At 33.3% G+C, this 13041-nt stretch overlaps 3 protein-coding genes across 6 annotated transcripts; 2 read left to right on the top strand and 1 right to left on the bottom strand.

The window, feature by feature from the left end:
- The first annotated feature begins 897 nt into the window (after nt 1–897).
- On the top strand, nt 898–4221 carry LOC147551835 (protein FAR1-RELATED SEQUENCE 6-like). Of its 2 annotated transcripts, XM_086672044.1 has the most exons (4): nt 898–1395; nt 1692–2737; nt 3110–3247; nt 3636–3814. In XM_086672044.1, the coding sequence occupies exons 1-4, from the start codon at nt 1370–1372 to the stop codon at nt 3704–3706; spliced, it is 1281 nt and encodes a 426-aa protein (XP_086528170.1). In that variant the 5' UTR covers nt 898–1369; the 3' UTR covers nt 3707–3814. The 2 variants fall into 2 exon arrangements, with proteins under 2 accessions (XP_086528170.1, XP_086528169.1); XM_086672043.1 differs by having other exon boundaries at nt 3110–4221.
- A 1122-nt stretch (nt 4222–5343) lies between these two features.
- LOC147551834 (uncharacterized) lies at nt 5344–9684 on the bottom strand. 2 transcript variants are annotated; one of them, XM_086672162.1, is made up of 9 exons: nt 8962–9684; nt 8730–8870; nt 7881–8390; nt 7197–7631; nt 6643–6812; nt 6398–6566; nt 5910–6137; nt 5698–5813; nt 5344–5617 (listed from the first exon to the last, which is right to left on the bottom strand). In XM_086672162.1, the coding sequence occupies exons 1-9, from the start codon at nt 9679–9681 to the stop codon at nt 5446–5448; spliced, it is 2661 nt and encodes an 886-aa protein (XP_086528288.1). In that variant the 5' UTR covers nt 9682–9684; the 3' UTR covers nt 5344–5445. The 2 variants fall into 2 exon arrangements, with proteins under 2 accessions (XP_086528288.1, XP_086528289.1); XM_086672163.1 differs by having other exon boundaries at nt 8175–8390.
- A 62-nt stretch (nt 9685–9746) lies between these two features.
- LOC147551833 (protein FAR1-RELATED SEQUENCE 6-like) lies at nt 9747–12957 on the top strand. Of its 2 annotated transcripts, XM_086672333.1 has the most exons (4): nt 9747–10138; nt 10435–11480; nt 11853–11990; nt 12379–12557. In XM_086672333.1, exons 1-4 carry the CDS (start codon nt 10113–10115, stop codon nt 12447–12449), a joined length of 1281 nt encoding a protein of 426 aa, XP_086528459.1. In that variant the 5' UTR covers nt 9747–10112; the 3' UTR covers nt 12450–12557. The 2 variants fall into 2 exon arrangements, with proteins under 2 accessions (XP_086528459.1, XP_086528458.1); XM_086672332.1 differs by having other exon boundaries at nt 11853–12957.
- The last annotated feature ends 84 nt before the right edge of the window (nt 12958–13041 follow it).

Here is a 13041-nt window from a genome sequence, read left to right as displayed (position 1 = left end):
TATCTCTGTTAAAAGAGAAACTCAACAGTGGCCTACTGTAATGTTTTTTTTTTTAATGAAAGTACTCTAATCAAAACCATACAATAAAAGCTTACACCTTTTAAGTTTCTAGAGAGAGAGAATGGGAGAGATGGAGAATTTAGGAAGGCGTGGATGTGATTCTATTATCTAGTTTGCTCCACTAATCTAACACATTTGAAGGTTGTTCAAGGAATCAAGGTGTTTTGAGTTTCATTTTTGAAGCACTACCTAATTCAAATAATTCTTTCAAAAAAAAAAAAAAAACCTAATTCAAATAATTATATATCTTATGATTTTTATTGGGTACAAACAAACTAAGAGCATCTCCAATGTGACACTCTAACAAACACTCAATAAATTCTAATTGTCAAGTGTCAATAGAGATACTCTTTCCTAAATGTCAATATAGAGACTTTCTAATTTTTGTTAGTCTCCAATGAAGATTGGTAAAGTCTCTATACTTAATACACATGTCCCTCTACAATCCCACTAGATAAAAAGTAGTTGAAAAGTAAGGTTTTTTATTGGTTGGAATTATAAAGTAACACTTACAGAGTCTCAAGTAGACACTCTCATTTTAGAGTTTCTCTCCCTAGACACTCTATAATAAATGTGTCCACATCATATTAGAGTGTCTAACAAAGTGTTCCATTAGGTTTCAAAAAAAATAAAGTGTTCCATTGGAGATGATTTTTTATCAAAAACTCCAAAAAGTCATATGTGTCACTCTGAGTGTTAAGAGGTTGAGTGTTCCATTGGAGATGCTCTAAATAATTATTTGGACTCATGAATCTATACATTTATGATTCATTCACTCAAACACACAATAAATTTTACGGAAAAGAAAAACAATTTTTCCATCATGTTTATTGGAAACAGGAAATTGGGCCGGAGGCCCAATTTCCTGTTTTGTTTGGTTAAAAAGACAAATCAAAGTTTTCTTATTTTAGACACCATGAAATCTTTCAAAATAGGGCTGGAGGACAATTTTAGAAGCACCACATTTTTAATACCTTAATTAGCCTTCTTATTTGGGGAAATTTACAACATTCAATTTGGCCAAAGATTTCAGTGGGAGAGAAAAACCGAGAGTTAACCGAGAGGGTTGTATTTGGGCGATTTTTGGCTATAGCTTTGCTAGGGTTTCGATCAATTTTCTCTATCAAAACAACAATTTCTTTTAGGTTTAGCTTTGAATCTCTGGATTTAGTTTTTGAAGTTGAATATTAGGGTTTTCAATTAGTTTTTGGAAAGAATTCTAGAGAGAGAAAGTACATTTTGATCAACTATTGGAAGATTTTTCTAGGGTTTAACATTGTTTTCTTCATTATTGGAGTCATAGACAACAATGGAAGGAGAATCTTCTGTTTCAAGGTATAATTTCTTCTTAGTTTGTTTGTTTTCATTCATCAACAAATATAAGATATATTTGCACAATAGATTATGATTTATGAATAATAATTTTGAGTTATTCATGATAATTTACTATTTGATTTTGATTTCTTTAAATTCTGTTCTATAAGATTAATTCTGTTTACAAGAGTTAGGAAGATTAATTATATAAGATTAATTCTGTTCTATAAGCATTGCAAATTGTTTGCATTGCTTTTGCAGTGATTTGCAAATAGTATTGTTATTTATTATAACTCATAACTGTTTCTTTGTTACAGTTTGATGGTTCCGACCGTTCTTGGAGTATTTCAACATATGGGCAATTTTGTTTGTTCGAAGATTGGAAGTGATAGTACTATACTCCATTTGAAAGAGTTCTTATGCAAACAATGGAATGATTTGACTCCATCACTTTTCGAATTGAGTTGCAAAATAAACAACCAAGATATGAAGGTAGAATCTGATTTACATTTACAATCAATATTTTATTATTGTTCGGCGAAACATATTCACCTTATTGAAATACAAGTTACTATTACAAATCATGCAAGTTGTTCTTCATCTACCGTTACTACCGCGTCATCATCAAATCATAACACAAGTCCAAGTGCTGTTCCTTTACTTTCTAGTACTTGGGCATTCATTTTTAAACATGTAGGTCAGAAATTTCCAGGTGGTGTACATGAAATACGTATGGAGTTAATAAAATACTCTCTTGAGTCGGGTTATGGATTTCGTTTTGTGAAAAACGATCCTTATAGGGTTACAGTGGAATGTGCTAGAAAAGAAACTGGATGTAATTGGAGAATTCATTCCACGAAATTCTCCAAAGAGAGTGATATCTTTATTATCAAAACGATGAATAATTGTCATACTTGTGGTGCTGGACTAAAAGACATTAAGAAACGTCGTTTCACAAGTGCTTTGATAAAAACATTGGTGATGCATAGTGTTCAAAGTGATCCATCTATCAAGCCAAGGCAAATTATTGATTATATATTGCATACATATGGGTTTGATGTTAGTTACTATTACTCTTATACTGGCAAGGCACTAGCTTTGAAGGATATTCACGGGGATGCATCATCGTCTTATCATCATTTAGTTTCTTATGTTGATGCTCTACGAAGAAGTAACCCAAATAGTTGTGTGAAAATTGAGATCGACTCTGATTCAAAAGAATTTCAACGTTTATTTGTTGCATTTGGGGCTTGTATTCATGGATTTAGATTTTGCCGTCCGATTCTTTATTTAGATGCAACATTTTGCAAAGGAAAGTTTAGTGGATGTTTATTAGCTGCAACGGGCAAGAATGCCGAAGGAGGTAAAACATGTTCTTTTCTGCTTTGTTCTTGTATTTATTTTGTTCAAATCATTGCAAGCCTTTGCAAACTGATTTGCAGTGCTTTGCAAACTGATTTGCAGTGTTTTGCAAACTGATTTGCAGTGCTTTGCAAATCAATTTGCACATTGATTTGCATTTGTTTGCAAATTGATTTGCATTGTGGGTTGCATTGATTTGCATTGTGGTTTGCAAATTGATTTGCAAACTGATTTGCAAACTGATTTGCAAATTGATTTGCAAACTGATTTGCAAATTGATTTGCAAACTGATTTGCAAATTGATTTGCAAATCTTCTACAAATGCATTGCAAACATGTTGATTATAGTGTTGTTCCTTTTATTGTTTTTGCAGGTTTTTATCCACTTGCATTTGCGCTCGTAGACACGGAAAATCAAGCTAACTGGTTATGGTTTTTAGAGATTCTTTATCAGATTATTCCCGAAAGAACTTACACATTTCTTACTGATAGACATCCTGGACTTATAAATGGTATATCTACTGTATTCCCTTCGAGTCACCATGGTTATTGTGTTTGGCATTTAAAACATAATATATCTACTAGAACAAGAGATAATAAATATGCATCATCTCACATCCTTGATCTTTTCACTCGATGTGCTTATGCACCAAACCATTTAGAGTTCAAACCTCTTTTTGAAGAGTTAAAAACTGTTGGTGGCCAATCTTTTGAAGCATTTCTTAGAACAGCACCTGTTGAGAAATGGGCAAATGCTTACTTTCCAGGCAACAGATATGGTGATACATGTTCTGGTATAGCTGAGAGTTTTAACTCATGGATTTTAGAAGGTCGCAGCTATCCAATAACACCTTTGGTTGACTATATTCGCAAAAAGTTGATGGTTTTGTTTTCTACTAGACGTGATCTTGGGTATAGTTGGACCACTATTCTTGGACCGGAGATGGAAAAAAAGCTTGCTGAAGGATTGAATAAAGGTAGAGTTTTTAGAGCAATACGGGCTTCATCCTCGACTTTTGAGGTTGTTGATGGTAGATCTTTTCGGGTGGACCTTGAGAATCGTTCATGTAGTTGTGGGTATTGGAGAGTACACGATTTTCCTTGCTATCATGCTCTATGTTGTATTTCAGGTGCAGGTTATAGTCCATACGACTTCATTAGTGATTTCTATCGTTCTTCTCATTATTGTGCGTCGTACGAGAAAGTTATTGAACCTGTGGTTGATTATGATCTTCCGAATCATCGTCCCGACGAACTTATTTCTTTACCACCGACTGAGAAGAAGAAACCTGGAAGACCAAGGCAAAAGAGGATACCAAATAGTGGAGCAAAGTGGAAGAGGTCGATAAAGTGTAGCGTGTGTCATACATCTGGTCACAACAAGAAGACTTGTAAACATGATGTTTGAATCAGTTCTCATTACATTATTACTTTTAACAATAAGACATGTCAATTTAATTCATAAATTAGTTTTCATTAGCTTTCACTTGCCTTTTTGCATATGTTGTCTTTATTTTTATTGGATGAACAATGTTGGTATAATTGCTTATAAATAGTATGTGAACCTTAAGTCTTGGTCTTGGAGCTGATACAGTTTGCAAATCAGTTTGCAAATCAGTTTGCAAAGTCTTGCAAATCAGTTTGCAAATCAGTTTGCAAATCAGTTTGCAAACCAGTTTGCAAATCAGTTTGCAAACCAGTTTGCAAACCATATAGCGAACCACTGCAAACTGATTTGCAAACCTTATTGCAAACTGATTTGCAAACCATATTGCAAACTGATTTGCAAACCATATTGCAAACTGATTTGCAAACTGATTTGCAAACCATTGCAAATCATATTGCAAATCATATTGCAAACCATATTGCAAACCACTGCATACAAGATTGCGAAGTCATAAAAAAATTCAGAATCCTTTTGCAACTTCGATGGAAATTACTTTTGGGAATAGTTGCATATCCTTCAATTTTGATGAGTTCACGTATTATTTTGATGAGTTCAATTTTGATGAGTTCACGAATAAAAAAATGAAGAATAAATCTTTCGAAAAGGATTTAATCTTTCGTTCATCCTGCATCTATTGAAAAATATTTAAAGAAACATATGAGTATGTTGTGACTATTTGAATAAAAAATCTTGTTTCCAAACCACTGCCAATCATAATGCAAACTAATGCAAATCAGTTTGCAAATCACCGCAAATCAGTTTGCAAACCACTGAATAACAGATTGCAAAGTCACCAAATAAATTTAGAATCCTTTTGCAACTTAGATGTTAATTAAGGAACTCAATTTATGTACACAATGTATGCAACATTTTGATGAATTACAAACTAATTGGATTACGTGTCTTTTTACAGGAGTTCGGAGGTGTAGTCCTCGTTTTTTTTGTCGAGATTTAAAAAACGATTAATTGAATTACAAAATTAGAAGAATCAAGCTTGTAAACCACTGATTTGCAAAGACATGCAATCCACTGCAAATCAATTTGCAAACCACTGCAAATCAATTTGCAAACCACTGCAAATCAATTTGCAAACCACAATGCAAATCAATTTGCAAATCAGTTTGCAAACCACTGAAACCTAAATTCATCAGACCAAATAAGTAACCAAATAAATGCTCAACATAATAAGATTAAAAAGCTATTAAAGATTCATCAAAATATTCACAAACACATTCATCAAAATATTCACAACAAACACTATATTCAAACGCCTTTTTTTGATTGAATCCAACAATATTTTTCATCTGAAACAATTTCAGCAACTATCTTTCCTCTAAGTTTTGTTATCTCATGAGGGTCAATCTCCATTTCTTCAAAATCCTGGCCTTTTGTAGCATTCGAAATGAATTGACATACATATAAACCACAATCAACTCTGTAAAGAAAAAACAAGTCATTTAGCTTATAAATTAAAAAAAATTACTTGATTAATAAGCATGATTAATTTATACTTACGACGTTTCTAGTTGTTGTGGGCAGTCTACTTGCACTCTCTTAATTCTTGATGGAGGTTTTGGACGCAAATTATCCGTATTGTAAGCATAAATAAGAAGACCTTCCACAATATTTACCTAAAATATAAGAAAATACTTGATTTAAACATTGTAGTATAAGTTTAATTACACTATTCATTTTATTTATGCGAATTGTGGTATATATATGTTTACCGTATTTTTCGCACATGCGGAGAATTTGTCATTCGTTTTTTTTCTTGGCATCATGGAGTTGAAGTGAAACCATTTCCATGGTTTCATCATGCACAATATCAGAACTGACCAATGATAACCAGTTGGATCCTTATTTCCCTTTGAATGATTAAGCGGGAATATCAGCATTTGAGAAGAAACATCAAAGTTGCATATCTTTGTTGTCAAACTATCGGTCATCTTCGGCTTCTATTGAAAAATAATTAAAGAAACATGTGAGTATGTTGTCGTTATTTTTCAAAGACATCATTGCAACTGAGTTGTAAAGCTCTGCAAATCAGTTTGCAAATCAATTTGCAAATCAGTTTGCAAATCAATTTGCAAATCAGTTTGCAAATCAGTTTGCAAATCAGTTTGCAATATGGTTTGCAAATCAATTTGCAAATCAGCAACATATAAGAACAAATACAATCAACGTACTAAGAAAAACAAAAATTAAAGATACTTACGCTATCAAAGTGGCTGATGTAAGTGAATTTCTTTTCGGTCCCTTCCTTCTTCAATTTATATGCAAACCAATCGATGATTGACCCATTAACAAATCGATTTGATAGAAGATCTTCTAATTGATCAACTGTTATGTTGATCCTCTCTTCTTTTGAACACCATACAAGATCACTAAAAAATATTGACAAACACTTCTGTTATTTTAGTAAAGTAAATTTTGTCTAAAAACACAGTAAATGTGCATTACCTTCTACGGTAATCACACCAATCTTTCTGAATTGCATTTTTCTCTTTTGATGTCAACATTTTGAAGATTTTACACCTTGTTAGGTCAAGAACATTTCCATATTCAACTGGTGGATCCTCAAAATCATCGTCATCAATTAACACCGTTTTTCCCTTTTCAACTTGTTGTTCCTACATTTAATAGAATCAACAATGTCATAAAAAGATTTGTTAGACTTCAGATATTAATGAAAAAGATTAAAAAAAAATGAAACTATAAAGCAAGACTCTGCAAACCAGTTTGCAAAGCTCTGCAAAGCTGTGCAAACAGCTCTGCAAACCAGTTTGCAAAGCACTGCAAATTAGTTTGCAAAGCACTGCAAATCAGTTTGCAAACAGCTCTGCAAACCAGTTTGCACAGCTCTGCAGCGATTTTAAAGAGCTTTGCAAGTCAATTCAAAAAGTGATACCAAAATTCAAATTCATACAAGAACAACGAAGTAATCGAATGTACTCAACATAATAAACTATTAAAGATATTGTTTAGAACACATGTTTTTAATTGTTCTCATTCACCTTTGAAGTGTGTCCTGCCTTTTTTTGTTTCTTTTCCTTTTTAGTGTAAACAAACATAGGGTCTTCCAGTTGTTTTCTCTTAGGACGCTCCTTCACACCCTTTTCAATGGATCCTTTAACTATTTCCCTCAATTCAGCAACATTTTCATCTCTTTGTTGTTCCTCATTAAGGCCTTCCATTTCCACTTTCCCCTTTCCCTTCTCTTTCTTCATTTCGGCATCACTTTCTGTTTTTTCCTCATATTTGTTTTCCTCGTTTGCTTTTTCCTTTTCTAGTCCCTCATTTATCTCCTTCACAACATCAACTATATCTTTGCTCACATCATGTTCATCCAATTCCTTTCCAACTCTACTATCTTCATCTACACCATCTTTTTCATCTCCCTCGCCCCTCTCTTCATCTTCATGATTAGTTTGTTGGAACTCATCATTAACCTGCATTAAGTACATAATAAACATTTATTATTTTTTACCTAAAATGCAAGGCAATCAGTTTGCAAATCAATTTGCAAATCAGTTTGCAAATTGATTTGCAAATCTGTTTGCAAATCAGTTTGCAAATCAGTTTGCAAATTGATTTGCAAATCAGTTTGCAAATCAATTTGCAAATCAATTTGCAAATCAATTTGCAAATCAATTTGCAAATCAATTTGCAAATCAAGACTTTGAGTACAAAGATCTTACATTATCACTCCCAACATCATCTTTACTGTTATCTTCTGCATCTTTACCCTGCCCATTTTCACCATCTTTTTCATAATTTTCTCTCCCATTTTTACTGCTCTCTCCTTCTTCATTATCATCATTGTCGTCTTCTTCTTCTTTCTCATTTCCAGAGCTTTCTTCAGCATCTTGTGCTTTTTCTTCATCATGTTCATCACCTTGTTCACCACTATTTTCTTCATCATCTTCATTTACTCCTGCCTCAACTTTGCCGTTTTTTTCTAAATACTTCACTCTTCTTGTTAATTTACTTACTTCATTCTTGAGCATTTTGATTTCATTCGCTTGATCATCAATCCTTTTCTCAAGAATGGCAAGTGTTGTTTTTCCAGCTGAAGCATCATTTACTGGCATTGGAGGTCTTTCCTTTGGCATTGGGTGATTTCCAATGCTCTCATTTATTTGCAAATTGTTCGAAGAAGATAGTAATAGAGTTTCTTCATGACTAATTTCTAGGAATTCATCATATACCTGCATTAAGTGCATAATGAAGAACTTATTAACAATTTTAAAGCCTGCATTTCAAAATTAATATTTAAAACTATATTAAAAAACCTATATGCAAACTATAAAGCAAAGCTCTGCAAATCAGTTAGCAAATTGATTTGCAAATTGGTTTGCAAACTGATTTGCAAACTGATTTGCAAATTGATTTGCTAACTGATTTGCAAATTGATTTGCAAACTGATTTGCAAACTGATTTGCAAATTGATTTGCAAACTGATTTGCAAACTGATTTGCGAAACTTAGCAGACCTCTTGCAAACCAATTCTCAAGGAAAATAGTAACATTTAACAACAGAGATCTTACATTCTCACTCCCAACAGTGGCAAGATCAACTTCTTTCAATGTCGATTGTAATATTTGAAGATCCCATCTTGTTACTCGTGGAGTTAGAGCTTCATTTCCTTCAATCGGTTCAATAATTTTCACTTTTTCACATATAAAGTACTACAAAAAATAACAGATCGTTAAAAATCAATTTGGGAATGAGCAATAATGTCAATAACATGAAGTTAAAAAGAACATATTATAAACTTACCAAAATAGCTACTGCACAACCAGCAAAATGTGAAGTTGTCTCACATTTTGATAACTTATCCGCTAATTCTCTGTGTATATCAGCAGCCCAATTGAAGTCATTGATTTTTTTTAAATCAATAACAGCACTAATTGCATGCTGTGGTATAATTCCCGGACCATTAGCATAAAAAAGTGTCGCTAGCATGTAGAGAAGCAGCAACTTAACAAAATCCTCATCAAGTCCTTCATCGTATTCTTCCTCCATCTTCGTTGATAGTTCTTTCAAACGAGTACTGACATCCGTCTTTTTTATCTTCCCTGATCCATTGAAATATTTTTGGATGAATTCACTATTTCGTAGGTTTCCTTTTGGAAATTTAATACTCCCAACGTTTGGCACCCCAAACAATAATGCCAAATCATTAGTTGTAAACGTTATACTTTTGCTTCCAATACGGAATTCACAACTACTAAGATTGAAGGTTTTGAGTACTTTGTTCACTGAATCAGTTGTGTTATCCTTCTTACTAGTTGTAATCCTCTTCTGCAATATTGCATCAAACAAGTTTCCGAATGGTGTCTCTTTCAACATCCGGATGATGTTCTCGTTAATATTGTTCTTGAAATCATCTAAACAACTGCACAACCCGTTCAAACTAGATCGAATTGATACCTTACGTTCGATACCAGTAGATGTATCGACCGATTTGCTTTGCTTGTTTTCTTTTGTTCGAGCCATACTGTGCTTCAAAACAAAGTTTTCTTATTTTAGACACCATGAAATCTTTCAAAATAGGGCTGGAGGACAATTTTAGAAGCACCACATTTTTAATACCTTAATTAGCCTTCTTATTTGGGGAAATTTACAACATTCAATTTGGCCAAAGATTTCAGTGGGAGAGAAAAACCGAGAGTTAACCGAGAGGGTTGTATTTGGGCGATTTTTGGCTATAGCTTTGCTAGGGTTTCGATCAATTTTCTCTATCAAAACAACAATTTCTTTTAGGTTTAGCTTTGAATCTCTGGATTTAGTTTTTGAAGTTGAATATTAGGGTTTTCAATTAGTTTTTGGAAAGAATTCTAGAGAGAGAAAGTACATTTTGATCAACTATTGGAAGATTTTTCTAGGGTTTAACATTGTTTTCTTCATTATTGGAGTCATAGACAACAATGGAAGGAGAATCTTCTGTTTCAAGGTATAATTTCTTCTTAGTTTGTTTGTTTTCATTCATCAACAAATATAAGATATATTTGCACAATAGATTATGATTTATGAATAATAATTTTGAGTTATTCATGATAATTTACTATTTGATTTTGATTTCTTTAAATTCTGTTCTATAAGATTAATTCTGTTTACAAGAGTTAGGAAGATTAATTATATAAGATTAATTCTGTTCTATAAGCATTGCAAATTGTTTGCATTGCTTTTGCAGTGATTTGCAAATAGTATTGTTATTTATTATAACTCATAACTGTTTCTTTGTTACAGTTTGATGGTTCCGACCGTTCTTGGAGTATTTCAACATATGGGCAATTTTGTTTGTTCGAAGATTGGAAGTGATAGTACTATACTCCATTTGAAAGAGTTCTTATGCAAACAATGGAATGATTTGACTCCATCACTTTTCGAATTGAGTTGCAAAATAAACAACCAAGATATGAAGGTAGAATCTGATTTACATTTACAATCAATATTTTATTATTGTTCGGCGAAACATATTCACCTTATTGAAATACAAGTTACTATTACAAATCATGCAAGTTGTTCTTCATCTACCGTTACTACCGCGTCATCATCAAATCATAACACAAGTCCAAGTGCTGTTCCTTTACTTTCTAGTACTTGGGCATTCATTTTTAAACATGTAGGTCAGAAATTTCCAGGTGGTGTACATGAAATACGTATGGAGTTAATAAAATACTCTCTTGAGTCGGGTTATGGATTTCGTTTTGTGAAAAACGATCCTTATAGGGTTACAGTGGAATGTGCTAGAAAAGAAACTGGATGTAATTGGAGAATTCATTCCACGAAATTCTCCAAAGAGAGTGATATCTTTATTATCAAAACGATGAATAATTGTCATACTTGTGGTGCTGGACTAAAAGACATTAAGAAACGTCGTTTCACAAGTGCTTTGATAAAAACATTGGTGATGCATAGTGTTCAAAGTGATCCATCTATCAAGCCAAGGCAAATTATTGATTATATATTGCATACATATGGGTTTGATGTTAGTTACTATTACTCTTATACTGGCAAGGCACTAGCTTTGAAGGATATTCACGGGGATGCATCATCGTCTTATCATCATTTAGTTTCTTATGTTGATGCTCTACGAAGAAGTAACCCAAATAGTTGTGTGAAAATTGAGATCGACTCTGATTCAAAAGAATTTCAACGTTTATTTGTTGCATTTGGGGCTTGTATTCATGGATTTAGATTTTGCCGTCCGATTCTTTATTTAGATGCAACATTTTGCAAAGGAAAGTTTAGTGGATGTTTATTAGCTGCAACGGGCAAGAATGCCGAAGGAGGTAAAACATGTTCTTTTCTGCTTTGTTCTTGTATTTATTTTGTTCAAATCATTGCAAGCCTTTGCAAACTGATTTGCAGTGCTTTGCAAACTGATTTGCAGTGTTTTGCAAACTGATTTGCAGTGCTTTGCAAATCAATTTGCACATTGATTTGCATTTGTTTGCAAATTGATTTGCATTGTGGGTTGCATTGATTTGCATTGTGGTTTGCAAATTGATTTGCAAACTGATTTGCAAACTGATTTGCAAATTGATTTGCAAACTGATTTGCAAATTGATTTGCAAACTGATTTGCAAATTGATTTGCAAATCTTCTACAAATGCATTGCAAACATGTTGATTATAGTGTTGTTCCTTTTATTGTTTTTGCAGGTTTTTATCCACTTGCATTTGCGCTCGTAGACACGGAAAATCAAGCTAACTGGTTATGGTTTTTAGAGATTCTTTATCAGATTATTCCCGAAAGAACTTACACATTTCTTACTGATAGACATCCTGGACTTATAAATGGTATATCTACTGTATTCCCTTCGAGTCACCATGGTTATTGTGTTTGGCATTTAAAACATAATATATCTACTAGAACAAGAGATAATAAATATGCATCATCTCACATCCTTGATCTTTTCACTCGATGTGCTTATGCACCAAACCATTTAGAGTTCAAACCTCTTTTTGAAGAGTTAAAAACTGTTGGTGGCCAATCTTTTGAAGCATTTCTTAGAACAGCACCTGTTGAGAAATGGGCAAATGCTTACTTTCCAGGCAACAGATATGGTGATACATGTTCTGGTATAGCTGAGAGTTTTAACTCATGGATTTTAGAAGGTCGCAGCTATCCAATAACACCTTTGGTTGACTATATTCGCAAAAAGTTGATGGTTTTGTTTTCTACTAGACGTGATCTTGGGTATAGTTGGACCACTATTCTTGGACCGGAGATGGAAAAAAAGCTTGCTGAAGGATTGAATAAAGGTAGAGTTTTTAGAGCAATACGGGCTTCATCCTCGACTTTTGAGGTTGTTGATGGTAGATCTTTTCGGGTGGACCTTGAGAATCGTTCATGTAGTTGTGGGTATTGGAGAGTACACGATTTTCCTTGCTATCATGCTCTATGTTGTATTTCAGGTGCAGGTTATAGTCCATACGACTTCATTAGTGATTTCTATCGTTCTTCTCATTATTGTGCGTCGTACGAGAAAGTTATTGAACCTGTGGTTGATTATGATCTTCCGAATCATCGTCCCGACGAACTTATTTCTTTACCACCGACTGAGAAGAAGAAACCTGGAAGACCAAGGCAAAAGAGGATACCAAATAGTGGAGCAAAGTGGAAGAGGTCGATAAAGTGTAGCGTGTGTCATACATCTGGTCACAACAAGAAGACTTGTAAACATGATGTTTGAATCAGTTCTCATTACATTATTACTTTTAACAATAAGACATGTCAATTTAATTCATAAATTAGTTTTCATTAGCTTTCACTTGCCTTTTTGCATATGTTGTCTTTATTTTTATTGGATGAACAATGTTGGTATAATTGCTTATAAATAGTATGTGA

The sequence above is a fragment of the Eschscholzia californica genome, unplaced genomic scaffold, assembly GCF_041429995.1.
Source record: "Eschscholzia californica isolate CP2 unplaced genomic scaffold, dmEscCali1.0.p SCAF_3, whole genome shotgun sequence".
NCBI classification, from domain to species: Eukaryota; Viridiplantae; Streptophyta; class Magnoliopsida; order Ranunculales; family Papaveraceae; genus Eschscholzia; species Eschscholzia californica.
Note: the sequence above shows the minus strand (reverse complement) of the source record. Positions and strands in the feature narration are given on the sequence as shown.

Coding starts and splice junctions, on each gene's coding strand:
- LOC147551835 (XM_086672043.1), top strand. CDS start 1,370: ATGGAAGGAGAATCTTCTGTTTCAAG. Junction 1,396..1,691: donor GGAGAATCTTCTGTTTCAAG/GTATAATTTCTT, acceptor TCTTTGTTACAG/TTTGATGGTTCCGACCGTTC. Junction 2,738..3,109: donor GGGCAAGAATGCCGAAGGAG/GTAAAACATGTT, acceptor TTGTTTTTGCAG/GTTTTTATCCACTTGCATTT.
- LOC147551834 (XM_086672162.1), bottom strand. CDS start 9,681: ATGGCTCGAACAAAAGAAAACAAGCAAAGCAAATCGGTCGATACATCT. Junction 8,391..8,729: donor CCACTGTTGGGAGTGAGAAT/GTAAGATCTCTG, acceptor CACTTAATGCAG/GTATATGATGAATTCCTAGA. Junction 6,138..6,397: donor ACATCAGCCACTTTGATAGC/GTAAGTATCTTT, acceptor ATTTTTCAATAG/AAGCCGAAGATGACCGATAG.
- LOC147551833 (XM_086672332.1), top strand. CDS start 10,113: ATGGAAGGAGAATCTTCTGTTTCAAG. Junction 10,139..10,434: donor GGAGAATCTTCTGTTTCAAG/GTATAATTTCTT, acceptor TCTTTGTTACAG/TTTGATGGTTCCGACCGTTC. Junction 11,481..11,852: donor GGGCAAGAATGCCGAAGGAG/GTAAAACATGTT, acceptor TTGTTTTTGCAG/GTTTTTATCCACTTGCATTT.